Genomic DNA, 19,456 nt, shown 5'->3' with positions numbered 1-19,456 from the left:
CAGTAAATGGACCAAGACAGTTCCATCCAATGTCTTATTTTCTTCCTCAGGTCTTGTAAGTACAACGTGCTAATTTCTGAACAGTTTCAACCAAATTCTAAACTTCTTATAGCTGAAGATCATGTGATAAACTGTATCACTACATTCTGAAAAGGTAGTATTCATCCCTAACATATCAATATCAAATGTAACATTAGAATAATTTCAGCATTCCAGAACACTGATATGAACAAGATTCTCTCCTACCCATTCTCCTTATACAGAGGACAGAAAAATGGGAAGTTTTTTTTTTTTTTTAAATGAAGTAGTACATTTAATTTTAAAACCTGCACATTTTCAGAGCAGTGGAACTCTGCTTTCTATACTCTTCTGATTTCTTTCTTTATGTTAACATGTTGACTCTCTCCTCTCTTTTCTTCACTTTTTGGCTGCCCAAATTATCCATTTCATCCAGTTTTGTCTTTACACTTCCTTCTATATGCCCTCCCTTTGACAGCATTTAAGTTAGGGAAAAGGACATGCATCGCTTTGTTTGTTGTTCTGGGGAGTGTGTGTTATATTCCAACAGTAATGGGAACCTCTGTCCTACATATATTTTTCCTGCCACAAGAACGAAGAGGGAGAAAGAACTCTGACCACCACATAACATGCAACATTAGGAGAAAATCAGTGTTGTTTTGTTGTTGTTATTGTTGTGTCAAGAAACATGCTTTAATTTTGACATACCCAGTAGCCTCGAGGAAATCTTTTCCATCTGTGGGACTCTCATCCAAAGGTAATTCTTGTGGTCCTTCCAAGCCCTGAGCTTGCTGCATATCATCCAAGGTACAAAAAGATGCTACTCTCTGATCTGTAAAAAAAGATAAAAAAGTAACATAAGGATATGTTTAAAGCAAGACATATGTATAAAATAAAAGGCTGTATTACAGCCAGTATCCTGGTTCAGTTCGACAACGGGATGTAGGTTTCTACATCACAGCTTCGAAGATAATCAGCAGATGTAAAGTATATTCCAAGTAGTTGGCTTCCCCACATCTGCATCCAAAGGCAACCTCAAAGCAATTTTTTTGTCTCATATTTGTTTGGACCAGTTAAGGCTGATACGAATAGTAAATTGGTCTTGATGAAATCCACAGAAAACAGCTTGAGAACTCAGGGCCACAACCAATGACAATAAATCATTGAAAAGGTTTGCATTTTCCATGGACTTAAAGCCCTCAGATTCCTCAGAAATCTGCACTGTTCATTTTGTACCATTTTGTACTGTTTACTGTAGTCTCAAGCATTTGCAGAACCTATTGGCCATCTGCATACTTAAAAAGCAACTAATTCATATTAGTTTTTAATCAATTTAAGTTTTTGTTATATATATATTACCAAGGCGCACTATTACCTACATTGGATTCTTCTAGAGAGTAATCTAACAAGCATATAAATAATTACCTATGGATATACAGTGTGGTTGCCAAAATACATCAGTCACCACATAATAGAATTATGCCATGCAGATCATCATTGCACAGAATGGGAGTAAATGATGCATTCATTAGGATTTAATTTGTCTTCTATAAAAACATCCATATTCCGTGGAGATCAATTTAACTTATTTCTGTCAAACAAAATCCATGTCTGTAGGTTTGTATAAATTCAGGTGACAACATGCCTGCCTTGCCCTTTGTCCCCTTGCTCTACCACCCCACAGACCCAAAGCTTGCATTGTCATGCAAACGTGCAAACATAGGAAATATTAAAGAAAGTTTACAAAAGGTAAAAGTCATCAATCCCAGATCATCACCTAGAAACGGCGTGTGATGACAGAACGGCCCAAGTTCTTCATCTGAGTCAAAACCTGGAATAAGATTTAGAATGTTCCTATAAACAAGACAGTCCATCTCCACTAAAGTAGCTGTGACCCTTATGTAAAGTTCACATGATGAATACTCCCAGGGCAACTCATGCTGGCTCTCACCACCAGCCTTACAAAAACATTTTTACACAACACCAACATTACAATAAAGCATGAGATGGCACACCCAGTGTCTCTAATAATAATACCCAGTATTGTGACACAAAGCGTGACAATTTGGCATAACACACAAAGAGACAATCCTCCAAACCCTAAGCACCTAAACAGCAAATACAGGCCAGACCATTATAACTAGGAAGAAAAATTTGTTTTAATACTTGTACTAAATGAAAAAAGGAAGCCAGCAGAAAACCATTCGAAGGCATTTCTAACTGAATGGTTTTTTTTTAAAGGAACAGCAAAGAGTAACAGTTCATTTTATTATATAAGGAAGAAAAACTGGATGCGATCTTTTACCCAATTTTAAAGACCACAGATCATTTCCTCCAATTTTATCTTTTTTTCTGACTAGGATTTGGCAAATATGAACACAACTTTTTCATGTGTTGACAATAAAGTAAGAATATAATTTTAAACACGATCAATTTGAAACACCTTAAGGGGTATAGATTTAATTAGTATAGATAAACTAAGTTCCCAACTTGAACAAAGTATGTAGGCTAGAAACAAGGCTTTGAAAGCTATCAGCCTGACAACAGCATGGGTCGTAAGTTTGAAGTACATGTCAAATAATCAATTTCACTTCTATAGTCTCCACATTTTCATTATCTCTTGATAGAAGAAAAAGTCAGCAACAAATGTTATGTTGCTATTTTTTCTATGGGCACAACTAACGTGATATGTGACATTGCATCTCACAGGCAATTCTACTGTAACATAAAAGCATGCATTTTCCTTCCACTGTGGAGTAAGCCTAATTGAAGAGAATGGCCACTTGTCTGGCGTATTTTGTCAGCTGAGAATACATTTTGGCAGTTTACTCAGGAAAATATCTTTCTCCTGATGGATAAAAGCAGGTGTAAAAATAGATGCATGCAGCTGTTAATGAAACCATATGAGGAAAGTTTAAAACCCATTATTTAAAAATATCTTTATATTACTTCAATATACAACAAAATACAAAAACATGGGTGCAATGAAACATAATGTGTAGATTGACTTTTTCTTCTTTGTATATTCCATAAAGAATTTCAATTGTAGGTCATTAAAAATAGTAACTCTTAGAATAGGAAATTAATTATTAAAACTTCTTAATTTACATAATATATTTTTCAAAAATTGATATCTTTATAAAACCTGAAACCATATTACATTCTTTAGGTGAGGAACAAGTCACTACATGGCCATTAGAAAACAGAAGTCCCCAAACATACAGCATACTCTGTAAATTCCTGTGTTGCTCTTCAAAGAACAGCTAATTAATTTTCAAAAGCCTGGTTAGCGTCAAAATCATTCTCTGAACAAGTTTGTGACCAAAACTTTTGCAACAACTCGTACATCAACAAGATCCTTGAGTAACAAATATTTTGCCTTTGAATACTGTTCAAGTACTTTTAAAGATATTTTTATTTTTAATAACTATCATCTCACTGATCTCCACACAAGTATTCATGCTTAGCAATAGTTTCAGAAGTTCACTATTTAAATCAGAAACGCTTTTAAAGCTGAACTGTGGTCAAAATCGAACTTGTGCTTCAAAGAGCAAAATCTTCCAACTGATTCCATTTTCATATGTTCTTAACAGGATTGGCTTGACTCTATCCACAAAAATGAAATCAAAAGCTACTTTTTGCTGACAGTTAATTTTTTGATAGAATAATCAGGTGTATTTCCGACTATGATACTGTAGATATAAGTTCTGCTTCCTCCAAATTATGAGGACACCTCCTATTCAAGTGGTATGTGTATGCTAAAATCTCAGAGCTCTAATTTCATCTGGGACATTCTTACCAAACCACACAAAGGACCCATGCATAAAAAAACATTTGATAAAATGGTTCTAAAATAGTCTCAAAATGAGGCTGAGAGAGTTGAGGCTGTTCAGCCTGGAGAAGAGAAGGCTCTGGTGGAGACCTTGTATCAGCAGCCTTCCAGTAACTAAAGGGGGCCTACAGGAAAGATGGAGAAATAATCTATCAGGGAGTATAGTGATAGGACAAGTCTTTCTGTCTTTAAACTGAAGGAGGGGAGATTTAGTTTAAATGTTAGCAGGAATCTCTTCATTCAGGGGCTGGTGAGGACCTGAAACAGGCAGCCCAGAGAAGCTGTGGATGCCCCATCCCTGGAAATGTTCAAGGCCAGGCTGGATGGGGCTTTGGGCAACCTGGCCTGGTGGGAGGTGTCCCTGCCCATGGCAGGGGGTTGGAACTGGGTAATCCTTACAGTCCCTTCCAACCCAAACCATTCTGTGATTCTATCATTCCACAAAATGTACTGGTGTTTGTACAAAAGCTTAAGCAAGTATTGATTTAGCAAGACTAAAGATGAGGCAACAGCTGCAACTGACTTTCAGGTAATAGAATTGTACAGCTGTAGCCACTCAGAATTTCAGTCTAGATTTTCATGGTTTCAGCCCACTAACAAAGGCCAGAAAAGAACTCCAGGCATCTTCATGTACTGCAAAGCACAAAAGGCTGAAATAAGTATAGTGCATGAAGCATCCCTTTCACTATTAAAGCTAAGGTTACCCACATACATTGACATATGCATGGAAGCAAAACAGAGCTACACAAGCATGCATTAGAAATTACCAAACGTTAAATGAGTATTTTATTTATCTAACAATTTAAAATATAATCATTATTAAAATAATTCTCTCTTGTTGAATGCTTCACTTCTTTCTCGTTATGTTCTGTGTAGCATTACTCGCATTAAGCTATAAAGATTTTTAAATGGAAATATTAAAATAATATTAATTATAGTAGCACAGATGTTTCTGCAAAGATAAACTGGCATTAAGAAACATTACACTCTGATTGGCGTGGCTAGCAGATGCTCATAAAAATAACCTGGAAAATAATCAGAAAGTGAAACCACCTATTTCAATGAACTAAATTAGAGATATCAGAGGGACTTTCTTAGGTTGTTAATTCCCCTAATATGATTTAAAAAACACTATTCTTTGTAAAGCAGAATACAACCAGCTTAAAGTAACAAAAATAGTAAAAAGATCTATTCATCATAATAATTTTTATGTTTGGGTCAACCCTTTTCTATAACGACATTAACAGAAGTAGACATCTAGGAAGATTTCACTTTTTGTTCCACAAGTTCTTTAAAAGATCCCAAATTAGCCATCAGCAAGCATCATTAGGCCAAAATTAGCCATCAGCAACACAATGAAAACCTGTCCTTCTTTTCTAACTTGTGGATCTACCTGAAGGATAATACAAAAACAGAATTGGAAAACAAAACAAACAACATATTCTCTCCTTTTTCTTTATTCTTTTCTGAGATTGTTTTTCTTATTCATCTTTCAAATTTATTCTGTAAATCCCCATAACTTTATCTTTACTCAGTTCAAAAAGTTGCTTTATTTCTGTTTCTTTCTCCTATTCTCACTTCAATTGCCCTCCCTAAACCCTATTTTTTCTCTTCTGATGCACAGTCACAGTTCTATTTTTTTTGGTTTGCTTGAGGGATAGATACAAAGATATTACCACAATGAACTTCCAGCATGTCAACTGCTCCCCTGACTCTCTGCAGCTACTACCAAAATAAAATACAGGAATGGAAGTAGCCTATCCATGTATGAAAGAAATTGAAGGATACCCCTTGCAACTGACCGCAGGAATTCTGAAAATCATCTCTGGATAAATACCAGAATCAAATCTATGCCCTGCAATGGAAGGCAGTGCAAACACTTACAATAATGTTGCACTGAACTCTAGCTTATAGATATTGACCCTCAGCAGAAACAGCTCAACCAAAACCTCTTACAGATGCAGCTTCTGGAGCTTGGGGAGTTAACCACTGCACAACTCTTCATTGCACTTTGGAGACCTGTCCACACAACAGTGGATTTTCAAGAAGAGCTTGAAGGAAGTATTCTGCTTCCCACGAAAGTTCTTGCCAAGCAAAGCATTAAAAATGAAATCCTCACAAAGTAAAAAAAAAAAAGCATTATCATCACTCTGTCAATTAAAAACAGTTATGACTGCCTCATACACTGTCCCTCAAATACTTACTCCAGCCTTGCAGAACACAGTTTAGAAACTGCTGTTCTTCATAAGATGAAGATGTCAGTAGGATAAAGGCTAATATTAATTATAATACTAATTAATGAACAAACTCCTCAGCTGTTCAGGTGGGGGAGGGGGGTAAGAGAGTTAAGCTAAAATGAGAGCCCTTTCTCATTACATCCATGAATAAATTCTGAGCACAGTTGATGGTAGCAAAAATGTTGCTACTGTATTTTATTCTTCATTCAACTAACTCCAACAAACAGCTTGAAAGGCTATCTACGCTATTAACAAGAATATAACAGTATTTAAAGACAGACAAATGAAGGATTGCAAGACCCATGTGGATTTTGAACTGATCAAAATGTGCAGGTTATCAATATACAGTGTACAGAAATCGAAGGGAAAAAAACTTTGACCTTGGAATCAGTTTGGTAATACTAATGAAATAATATTAATAAAAGACCTTGTACAAAGAAAAAACTAAACTGAAGTCTATGTTCTAGAAAAGAATATGACTTAAATATCAGCTTGATGAAGCCAAACTAGAGATTAGTTTTAACATTAAAAACAAATGCTACCCATTTTTGATCCTTTTTACTGTATTTTTTTTGAAACTGTCTTATATAAAATGTGATCCCATTTATCAAAATAATTTTATATTAATCGGTTTATGATTTTTAGAATCATCTACTCTCTATTTTTCACATTGACAGAATGCAGAACAGTAGTTCCAAGCTATTTTTATATACTAAGTTGAGGCAACTCCTCATTTATCACCATTAAAATACATAAGGGAAAAGGATCTGCCAATTCATATCCAACCCACTCCCTCCCAGTGAATTTTTAATGATATCCCTATCAGTTATTCTTTTCTAAATGACTTTCAAATTGCAAGACATCAGATAGAGAAAGTTGAGCAAGGGCTTAAAAATTCTACTCCTAGGTTGCAGTACTATGAATCTAGTCAAAGCATTTTAAAAATCATCTAACATACACGTGGGTGTCTCTACTGCAGAGTTCTAAACAGAAAAGAATTATGTTTCTTCATACAAAGCTATTATTTACTGCTCAGGTTCTTCTAAAAATTTAAAGAAAAAAGCAATAAAAAGTTTCCATCTTGCAACTCAGACCATCATTTCTTCAGCTTTATCTACATACAGTTGTATATTTAAAATATGTATATAAAAAAGATGTTTGCAACTAAAACCCAACAATATCCCCACCTCCCTATAACAAAGCACTGTGGATAGCTATGTTGTTTTACTGTTCTCTCTTAAATGAACACTCACATAACTCTTACCTAAATGACAATATTTTCAGAATATTAAATGCTAAAAGCAGTGAAAATCAAAGTTTTCAATTAAATCTAAATATAGAGGAGCATAATTGATACAGAATGACCTTTTAGATAGCTGAACTCAATTACTGTTAGCATTTAAAAATATTCTTCATGTACAAAGTTATAAAATTTGTCGTTTACTTATCCAAATCTATTTTCAGTTGTTAAGATATCAATAACAAGTGCCAGGATGTTGCCTGAGAAATCAAACATACAAATGCATGGCACCACTTGTTAGACTTTCAGTCTTACAGTACAGCTTCCTGCCAGCTACAACAAACATATGTACGTAGTACTGAGCAGTAATGAATACAGATAAAATTAATCACATTAAGAAACAATACAGTACTTTTGATTGCTAATCATCACTGTTGGTCTGTTTTTTGTTGTTTGTTTTGTTTTTTAAAATTTTAATAATGACATTTACATTAGTATAGTAAGTACTCCTCAAGAGCTTTTGATCAAATTGAAATTTAATCACTTCAGACTCAGGGAAGGAATCAGTACCAGAAATATTATTACCATGGTTACCTTTTAGATGAAAAAACAGAACACCTCATCACTAACTTAATAACCTGTTCTCATAAAGTTGAGACCTGTACCTTATATTATATATGATGATTGCAGTAATTTCATCCTTATTCAGATACCTCTGACTTCTCATATATTCACTAGTGAGAGTAATAGCAGATAACAAATGTTGCAGACTTTAGGACAGACCCATGACCTAACCAAAACACTCCTCAGAAATGAAACAACACAAACACACAACTTCATAGATAGTTTCAAACAAGCAACTACTTATCTGTGTTTATACATTACATGTAGGTCTAGCTGCCAGAGAGGTGAATGAGGTTTTTACTTAGTTAAACTGGTCTTATAATTAAATAGTGCAGACCTGGTTTATATCCTGCACCTCAAATTCTGCTACTGGAAGGTACAGCATATATTTTTGCTGTTTTACAAGGGCTTATTGTGAAAACTGAGAAGGACAGCAACATCATTTGGACTGCACATACAAAGTTTATAGAGACAACACAATAAACCCAGATAAGTTGTTACTCCCAGTCTCTTTTTAAGTATCTAACTTCTGTGCTTTGAATCTCTCATTCGAAGCATCTGATTTTTTCAACTGACTGCAGAGACGACTTTGGCCCCTAAGTCACTGAATTATATCTAGGATAGATACTGAGAGTATCATGAACACCCCCAAATTTTTCAGTGACAATCTACAGCGCTGAGAAGTAATACATCCAAAAGAACAAAAGGGCTTCAGAGGAAAACATTGGATATTTGTATTTCAAAATGTGGCTATGCAATATATATATTATGTTGTGTTTTTTTTTTTTTTTCTTAAAAAATAATAAAAAAGAAAGTTTGCGTAGTGAACAGTGATCTTTATTCAGCTTTTCCTGTTACCTTCAAACGCTCGTGCAGCATCTACCAGGTGGGACCAGTCTAGCCCTGTGGCAGTGTCTGGCAGGGGCATCAGGCCAGGATCATTGAATTTGGCTTTATCAGATAAGGACCCATCTGAGAACCAGAATTCATCTAAACAATAAACACAATAATTAGTCTTCCTATAATAATGACGTACAGTTAATTTTGAAGCTATTATAAAGAACTGTAAAAAGAATGTATAAGCAATGAGTGCTCATCTTCACTTTTCTTTTTATCGTTTCCTGTTCAATATTCAGTATGGGTGAAACTACTGTTAAACTCAAGCAGAATAAGATGGGGAGGGTTTCTACAGTTTTTTGTGATGCTTCGCATTTGATGAGTTCTTTGCATTTTGATGTGAATGCTGTGTGACTAGGCAGCATCCATATTAAAGAATACCATACTAAACCTGAACACTGAGCAGAAAAGTAGCTAGATGTGGTCATATTTTAGAGAAGGCTCTGAACCAACATGAGATATTTATATGCAGAGTTGTATTCTGAAACTTTAATATTATATTTCCAGAAGTAATTTCAAATATATTAGCTACTTTTCTTTACATGCATTTCTAAGTTCTAGCCTATATCCAAAACTCACTTTCACATTGAAAATACTACCCTATTAACTTAATATTTTGTGTATCTTAGAATGCAAGACTTGCATGCTGATCTCTAAGCTTCAGAGCAAGCTGTAACATGTTGTATACTGTACGTAGTGTATACATTTAAGTTAATACACGATCTATGAAGTTAGTTCAAACACAGCTTTCAGTTACGCCATCTTTTTAGAAAGATACCATTAGCATACATCATAGTAGAGATGATAATTTTCATAATCTTTAGTTTAGACATTTCCATATCTTTCTATAGCAATCTTCACTTTGATCAATGTAAACATTAAAATGAGTATTGCTGAATAAGCATACGGATGTTCTTAAAATTGCATAAAACCCAATAGATTATTTTAAACTAAAGTTCATCTTAACCATAAAGCTAGTGATGCAAATATCATCCTTTTATTAATTATCTATAGTCAAAACCAAAAAATTTTTGCTTTTATGATGTGTCTACTTGTATTAAATAAGGAGGTCAAAACAGCATTTTTCTTGAATATTTTGTAAGTACAGGATTTGTTTCTTCCTTCCATTTCTTTACTACTGATTAAGACTATAGTATTTACTAGCAATGTTTTTTGCCAGTACAATACCACACACAAAAATCAATGAAGGGAAAAATGCATGCAAACAAACACTCAAGTGGAAGATACATTATAGTGTAATAAAGTGGCATGTTGTCATTGTCCTGATACCAATGATAAAAAACACCAAAGTTTATTTGAATTAAATATTTTTGACCTAAAAATCCCAAAGCAGTAACCTATTATAGAATGTTCTATTGCACAGAGCAATGATTAGAGTTTATCATATTCTTTGCAAAAAAAACAACAACTGTGTATGGAGAGTGGTTTGTTTTTAAATCAGGAACACAGAAGTGAAGATTTGCAATCCTCTATCAAAAACATTAGGAGTCCTGCAAATAAATAATGTGTACAAGGTAGAAATCCTATTTACAGTGGAATTTATCTTTTTCTACAACTTACATTGAAGTATTGTTACATTATAATTGGAAATGATTTGACAAACCTCTACAGAAATGTACTTCTCAATACCCATTCTTAGCATGCCAAAGTGGATGTTATATGAAATGGAAAATGCAACGGATAAATGTACTACTCATACATCTGTACAAATATTTTATTTTCAGTTTCTTATAAACACACATCAAAACTTATCTAAGGTTACCTTGGGGTGAAAGTACTTTGGCAACCCAACAGCAGAACAGTCTCTGAACTTTTGTGTATGACCTGGGAATTATAAGAACCCTACTTATGGTAGTACAAGTGTTTTATATATCCCTGTTGTGGAAAATACGCAGAATGCTGTATTTGAAAGCTATAAAGCCAGCTTTTGGTTCCAGACCAGCAGGCAGGCCCTAAGGGACAGCCCTTGCTTTTGTGTGATCAGCCTACAGAAGCTGACTGTGAAACCTGTCAGGAAGATGCCTGTTCCCAATACATTCTGCTGGCTTTCCAAATTAAAGAGTAGGAGTGATATATTCACCAGCAGTCATCCTTCATTATGCATTGTCTTTGTGAGAACCTCAGTTCACCTTAGGGTAGATCCTATTCAGTCCTGCTTAAGCCCTGACAGAGCAACTGAACTGCAGAAAGCCTGCTGGAGTAGGAGATCTGAATATTGATATCTCTGGAAACTCAGGCACTCATGCTGATGGCTGAAATTATAAGTGGAATAACTGAACAGGCATCAGTGTGCCACCACAGAATAATTAGTTTCCAAGATGTGGGTTATGGGTTCTTGGGTAATGGGGGGGGGGGGGGGGGGGGAGGAGAGGAAGGGGAAAGAAAAGAGGGAAAGAGTGAAAAGCAGAAAAAGCTCTAATAATGTAGGCCTCTTTGTACTTTTGAATTTCAGAGAACATTGTTTATATTTCAGGAACACTCTGGCTGAGGTTAAATATTTCTGTAGTACTGCATTTGCATTTTTTCCCTGCGCCTCTTTACCTTGACGTTGCCTCCACTTTTTCTTTGTATGACTGCCACATCAGCAAACCTGCAGGCTACCTGTTGTCTTCCTTTTGATTTGTGCAAAGACGACTAGTTATGCTTAACATGCATTCCTCTCCATACCCAGGAATGCATACCTAATCTCATAGGTCACTATCTTCATTGCCCCCAAGTTTGGTTTTGAAGTAATACAGACTTATCCCTTTATTTCCCCTGACAAAACAATACAAGTGTTATTGTTCAGTTTTAAAGCCTATTTTATTTCCTGTGCTCCCCTGTAGTACAAAATCATTGATCTTGTGATTTTCTGGTCCTTTCACTTATGCCACTTTCTTCCTGTACTTAGGAATTTTCTTTATTTTTATTGTTGCTACATAAAAGTATAAAGCATCTTTAAAAGTCTTTATTTTCACCAAAATTATATAGTAAACTCAGTTTCCAATAGAGATCTTAAATTGACTGTCATCAGTCCCACATTCCTCTGTACTCAAAGCATAACTAGTAACACAGAAAGATGACAATTATCCTGCTTCATTTGGAACTGCTATACATACATGGAGATCATAGACCATGGAAAAGTACCTGCTATGTACTCCTCACTTACTGTCCTCATAAACTAGACATGTCATTTAATAAGCACACTATACTCTAAAGATCCTGCAACTGAAGGCACAAATAAAGTCGTATTTGGATGTAAATCCCAGTGTCTGCTTCCTACTCCTCCTTCCTGCACTCAGCGACTATATGCTCCTTCTAAACAACAGCATATTCCTGTCAAACCTTTCCCTTTTTCAGTACTACCTACAGTTGTGCAGTGTCTCCTTACAAAGATGTCAGCCTGCTAACAGACTTTCCCGTGGAACTATGTTTACGCTACTGTTAGAATAGCGGTAATTAGTTTTCCTTTCCCTTTTGCTAAAAATATTATGTTCTGGTACAGTGGACTATTCATTGTATGAGAGCCTGTAGCAGATAGCACATACTCCTTTGGTTATATGAATTACTTCATCAACATTCATTACTTGCTTACTGAAAAACTGATTTCCAAATTGTTCAAGTTGTCTATGACCAATACACTGTGATGCTCTTCCATTTTGATACTATTGCTCAGGGATTACAGAGCCCTGGGAGCAGCAGTAAAGGACTCGGGAGCACAGGTAGTTTTTTCATGAGCCCTGCCGGTCAAAGGCAAGGGGATTGACAGGACCTATCGAATCTGGCAAATCAACAGATGGTTGCAGGACTGAAGCCACTGCCAGGGATTCAGTTACTCAGACCACAGGACTCACTTTGAGAAACTTGGTCTGCTAGGGGCTGATAGGGTCCACCTGTCAGACAAAAGGGAAGAACATTGGTCATAGGCTTGCCAGGCTCGTGAAGAGGGCTTTAAACTAGAGTTTCCAGGAGACGGGAACCTCAATCCATCCCCCTCCTCTCAGTTTGATGCTAATGTCAGTGATAGATGTCCAGAGCCTGGAAAAGGGTCATGGGTCAGCAGGAGAGCACCTGAAGAGCAGTACGAAGGAATTCCATCCCACCTTCATCAAGGGCACAGCTTAAACATCTCTATGCTAGTGCATGTAAGCATGGGGAATAAACAAGAGGAATTAGAGATGTACACACACCTGCGGGGATGTGACCTCATTGACATTACAGAAACATGGTGGGACGGCTCCCGTAACAGGAGTGTTGGAATGCAAGGACCCTCATCATCGAAAGTATCCTGCACCTTGCTCCTTTCCTCACAGCACAGCAATGTCATGCCAGTGTATTGCTTCAGGCTTTTTACTTTCCCTATTCTTTCATTTTTTCGTATTTGGAGCAGACCACGGTGCTCACAAGCCCAGTCAGACTGCCTCCATATGTCTTCCTGGGTTTCTCTGACATGTTTGTACACTAGTTCTGTATGAGTGGTTTTCATTCTTTCCCTGCTAATTCAGCTGCCATGAATTAGCAAGATGGGGATAGATTCGTACCTGCAACTGTGTACAGTATGCTAGAATCACTCAACATGAACAGCATTGTCTTAGGGAATATTCAGTGTCCCTAAGGTTCTCAGCTACACAAGCTCTGCTTTCTTGTTTAAGTTAAATATCTATCTATCTATACATTTATATATGAAATGAAATAAATCTTCCTACAGTTGTATACCATGTGCAATCCAAAGTACTCAATTGTCTGGGTTTGCATTTCAGGCTTTATTGAAAGCAACTTTTTTTTTTTTTTCAGTTCACTTCCTCCAGTGATAAAATAATTAAAAAAAAAACCCATAGCTTCATTTTCTCATCTCCTTCCCACAGTGAACACCACACAGGTTAAGTTCCTGTTTCCATATTTGCACGGTCATTTTGTCTGTTAATTCTGATTTCCTAGTGATCTGAAACTCTTCAGGATGCCTATTATGCTTTGTTTTTGATGTTGCTTTGCTTACCTATTAATCACACTCTTCCTTGCTAGAGGGTCTCAAGAGACTTGGTGCTGCCACAATTTTTCATGTAATACATGCTGCATAATTCTATGCAAGAATATCTAAAAATGAATTCTGGCCAAAACCACACTATTTCTACTGATTTCTGGAAATACTAAATATTGGTAAAATTAAAATGTTTTAAGATTACAAATAGATGTATTTTACAAAAGATAGTAGCACCACAGCTAGGAATTCTGATATCTGAAACTACGACCTCAAACTAAAAGTATAAATGGAAAAGAAACCTCTCACATCACCACTGGAATAGAATTAAGGACCTGATATGTGCTCACTACCAAAGTCCTTCCTAACAAGAGCAAAAATTAGTTTCTTATATAGAAATAATGACTAAACATTACTTTGAAAATAATAGTGAGCAAGTCATGATTTGTTTGTCTTAAGGTGGTGATTACAAATGACCAATTATATCTTCCTTGAGACAGTCATTATAAAAGATCCTCTATCACTGGCATTGAAAGGCACTTTTGTAGTACAAAACCAGAGGAAGAAAGTAGAAACTGTGTATGAAAATAGCACGAACTACCTTGGCTTACAACAATCAGCTTCATTTTGACTGACAGGATACTAGGTTCACGTTTTTTTCCTGCAATGCGTATAAATATCTTTCTGCTTCTAAGCAGCAAGAATGGAAAATAAAATGTGTAAGAGTGAGCTAATACACAAAAACTAAAATTTCACTGCTGGAGGAGCAGTATACAGCTCAGGTGTAAACCATTAATTGCCTTGTGTCAACCTTCAGAATAAAAGCATGCTGAAGGTTTGATTGCTTTGCAGACTAACCTTTATATCAAATAGCTCTAAAAACACAGGCCTAATGAGATATAAGAAGGAAAAAAGACCATCAGGAAGCCATGTGTATATAGATTCTTAACAGACTACAAAATTGACTGAATTAGTCTCAAATGAAAGAAAATTGATCTTCAGTAAAAGCAAAGATCTTTTCAAATTGAACTCATGCTTAAATGTTTCAGTCACCCTGACAGAAGAAGAAAATTTTAAATTTTGGCAAAAGGTACATCAAGCATGCAATCCCAGCTGAAGCAGGAATTTAGCACTTGTTTATGATACCACTTTAAAATGAACCAATGCACAGTACATGAACTTCAATATCAGACCCAAAGCCACTAGAAGTAGGAATGAGTTTTTTTTTCATAGTAAACTTATTTCTGAAAGTTAGCAAGTGACTGCTAGTGCCTGAAAGACATGATGAATGACAGAGAGGTCTATTACTTAAGTCATCTGTCTGTATTCTCTCTGGATATGGGTCTGTAAGCTTCAATGTTTTCAAGAAATCCACACATGGTTTCTTAACTATGGACTTCAAAGTCCACAGTTGTTCTACTATTTTTGTAAACTGCAGTCAGCTGATACAACACTAAAGTTGCTAATTAAAAGTGTTTCTTTTTTCCTATATTCTAGATTATGGGTCAAAGTAAAATAACTGAGAAGAGATTTAGTATTAAAAAAAAAAAACACAAACAAACACAATTTGCTCCTATTAAGTATACGAATATGGATATGTAGCCTATATATATGTATCTGCGTGCACAAATTTTGACTCTGATACATAAGCATGCAAGAATTTCACAATGTCCTTTTCAGTAATTTATTTTTAAATGAAAATCATGAAAATTACCAAGCTCTCCCTAAAAGTACTAAAATCTTTATAATCCATCACTGCATATTGGAGCATATGATAAAGATCTTGCTTCTGAAGAACATCATTTAATGAAGATACATCTTCATTAAATAATTTTAACTTAGCACCCCAAGCTAGTCTTTTTTTTTTTTTTTTGATTATTGAAAAGGCAGTGTCATTTGCAAATGTTTTCCTAAAATTAAAAAAGAAGTATCAGCAGATCCAGTTTTGAAATTGGAGATGACAACTATCACACATTTCCTTTTAAGATGTTACCAAAAGGATCACCTAAGCTCTCCTTTTTAACTATAATGAAATATTCATTAATATATTCAGTAATTTGAATGCGCACACACACACAAGGAAACAAAACAGGCCAGATTGGCTTAATTAGGTCACCACTAGAAAATACAATTATAACCAGAAATCTTCAGACAATTGTTGTCTGTCACTGGTCTCGTGAAAATTTCTTGGCATGTGAATCCTGTCTTCAAACACAAATCTGAATTGATCACCAAGACAAGCATAAGTATGTACTGCTGACCAAATATGCTTTTATTAGAAGACTGATGTGGTATTTCATAATTTTCCCTCAAAAGTAAAATCTAACTTAATATTTGGTGACTTGTTTGACTTCATTACAAATATTCCAAACTCAACAATAACAGCAATCACTTACTTCTCAGATTTCCCATTCCAGGAGTCAGGCTCATTCTGGGAGGCAACGTACTGTGGTATGGTGGAGTAGTGCTGAATAAGATATCATTTGGCAGGGCCTGGTCTAGCATTGAACTTCGAGAGCTAGCATATGAAGATCCTCTTCGATTGCTACATATACTCTCATCAGATAGGGTACGATAAAGTGTCCTCCGTGGAGAAAGGTTTCCGTAACATGAAAACTAAACATCAAAATATGAAGATGTAAGAACTTGTATTACTGGTTAAAATAATTTACACCACCATATCCCATTATCTGCTCTTTGGAGTGTTTTTCTGGGCAGACATTCTGGAATTCTTGAGCTAATACGGAAGGATCAGAGATTTCTTCCATCACATCAGCTCAACTGAGGCCTCAAAAGAGTTACTGAATTGGGTTTTCATACTTCCTCTTGATATTTTGGAACATATCACCATGAATTAATCAGATATTATGCAGCTTTATTAATTCTGAAATGTTAAATGAAACCTCCATAGCCTCATGACAGCAAATTTTTCCAGAAATACATATATAAGGTTACCAACTCTGGTAACGTTTATTCAAGACTATGCATACAACTGTTTGATATTAATTTGAAATGACGATGCTTTAATATTAAGCATTCTGAACTGATATATGGTGCAATATAATTTATTGGGATATAAAAGTAATTTGAGACACTGCATCTCTCCAAATATCATAAAATAGCTTCAGAAAATATGATAATAGAGTTTAGTGAAAATTTTTATATGTAAACCACAACCTGAACAGCTACAGTACAACAAGATGCTATTGTAGTGTAAAACTGGGCCATTCCACTTCATAAGTCATTCTTCAGTACTGTAAATCTAGTTATTTTTCACATCTACAAACTTCAGTTATTGCCTTAATTATTTTAACTGGACTGTCTTGCATATAACAATTTAATATCCTGTCCTATTTTCTCTCTAATTAATTATGAGTAGCTCACTCTCTATGCAGAAGGTATGCTGAAGAGTAGTAGCTTTCTAAAACAGTGAATCACATTTTTAATCATTTAACAGAGTTAAAAATATCTACGTTATTTTTGACAAAACTTACTTTGTGAATATTTCTAAAAAGAATAGACAGAAATGTTTGATCATGCCACAAGAAACTTTGCCTTTGCAAAATAGTTAAATATACTTCATACACTTAGTTCAGAAAAACATCTGTCTTGAAGACAATATAGAAAATACTCAGTTGTTACAATGGTCAACAATGTCCCAAAGAAAACTGAGGCAGATATTCAGATTCTAATATAGGAAAGCATCAAAATACTTCCAGGGAAAAACAAAAAACAAACAAAAAAAAAACAAACAAACACATTAGCTCTAGAGATTTGACTGAAACATATGTTGGAACGAGCATCAGACCAAGGCTGTATTTTAACACTTGGAAAATTACTCCATTAATAGGCAAAAGCAGCAGTCCTAAATGACTGGATAGAAGACATACACAACATCCTTAAGTGAATTGATATACAAATGCCAAAACCCTTTGAGTCTAATTAGGGACCATGTTGTGCAAAGGGTTGAAAAGCTCCACACTCTGAATCCAATTCTCTTTCCTGCACTTGAGATTCCCAGCAAGCATTCTGCCATGATTCTTGGCTGTTACTCAAGTCTCACAACTTCATATTGCATCTTTAATCTAAAAAAAATTGGTCATAGCTATCCAAACATATCAAACATTAATTGTTGAAGCTTTACAAAGTTTCCTTTCAGGACATGACAAAAAAATGAACACTACCCATTCTATAGGTTTCATTATTCTCTGACCTATGAAGAAGGATCTATGAAAAATGTGATTTGATTCTGTAGAATACTCAAAAATCCTTTCTGGTTTGCTGGCAAAGTCAACTAGCCAAGCTATAGTAAAGTAACTGCCCTCTACAGAGGGCATAATCAAAGACTGGATACTGCTGATTCCTATGGCTGGGGATCCCCTGCAAATCAGGGCCTGTGGTGTTTCTTCCTTGGATATCCTGGGAAGAGAAGGGTTCAGCAGTAATTTATCTTAGGATTGCCACACCTCCTCACTCCCTGGTGTTTCATACTTAGAAACACTGGTCGTTCTTGAAATCATCACAGAAAGCCAATTATTGTATCAAGCATAACTCATGAAGGCCTCTAGGATGTTATTCATAAGAATTCAAAGACATACAACACACATACATAAAATGCTGTAGTTTAAAGGTGCATATGATCTGAATTTTAAACTCAACTCTGCACTTTGACTATATTGCCATGTGTTACTTTTGTTCAGACATGATGATTATGCTATTTAGCACATTGTATAAACATAGAGGGTTAAGACAACATTGAATTAATATTTAAGTGTGACAATTATTGCAAGTAACTCAATTGCTTACTGCTTTCTTACACATTAAGCATCAAATTCAAAATCATGCATACTTTGAAAAGCAGTAAATATTAAATTCTCTATTCACTTTTTGTGAAGTTTTTAACATCACTATTTGTTTTTATACTATATAGACCTATGCTCTTCACTAGCACTGACAATTATGTCTTTTGAGCAGTTCCCACTGGTGTCTATGTGGAATTGTAATTCAGAATTGTTAGTAGTGAGTAGCACAGAACAGAGGAAAGTGGGCTACTTTTATTCTTATCCCTAAATATCATTTGAGGTGCATGAATGTAACCATTCAACCTTGAAAATGCTACTCTTAGCCTTTGAAATTATAATTAACTTACTCAACCTTTACAGCTAAGCAGAGTCGTACTTAGACAAATACTGTATTTCATACATAATCAAAGTAGGTATAATTTTCATGTTGTGGAAAATGATGTTTTGGGACTTATGGTCAGTATTTGTAGCATCCCCATGGAATATACTTAGTTTCCACAAAGTGATATTGCCTTCTCTATAGCAATTTTGGGAATACCAGAAAATAATTTTCTAACATAATTATGCCTGGGATACATGAAAACAAAGTAGCTAACCTTTCTCCTCCCTTCCTCTGCAGAGAGGCTTTCTGGCAGCATCAATTTCAGAAAATCTTCTTTGGATAACACTTGTTGGCTTTCAACAATGGCATTCCTCACAGAAGTTTGAAGTGGACTTGATGCAGACACAGCATCAATATCATCATACACTCTGTTGAAACAATTGGTGATTTTAGCAAAATAAGCAATAGCACTCATGGATTTGAAAGACTACATTTATTTTCAGTCA

General features: G+C 35.3%; 1 protein-coding gene across 2 annotated transcripts in view; it reads right to left on the bottom strand.

Annotated features, from left to right (window-relative positions):
- SIPA1L2 (signal induced proliferation associated 1 like 2) overlaps nt 1-19,456 on the bottom strand; it is a 141,483-nt gene that overhangs the window by 5,370 nt on the left and 116,657 nt on the right. The window contains exons 17-20 of one of the 2 annotated variants that reach the window (XM_082757623.1): nt 19,225-19,378; nt 16,223-16,442; nt 8,810-8,941; nt 727-850 (exon numbers count right to left, since the gene is read on the bottom strand). In XM_082757623.1, coding sequence (XP_082613749.1) covers nt 727-850; nt 8,810-8,941; nt 16,223-16,442; nt 19,225-19,378 — 630 coding nt within the window. The remainder of the gene's footprint in view (nt 1-726; nt 851-8,809; nt 8,942-16,222; nt 16,443-19,224; nt 19,379-19,456) is intronic. The other variant, XM_082757624.1, reaches the window with a different exon arrangement.

Source organism: Aythya marila, assembly GCF_965140915.1.
Source record: "Aythya marila genome assembly, chromosome: 3".
Taxonomy (NCBI): Eukaryota; Metazoa; Chordata; class Aves; order Anseriformes; family Anatidae; genus Aythya; species Aythya marila.
This window is presented reverse-complemented; position numbering and strand designations above follow the sequence as displayed.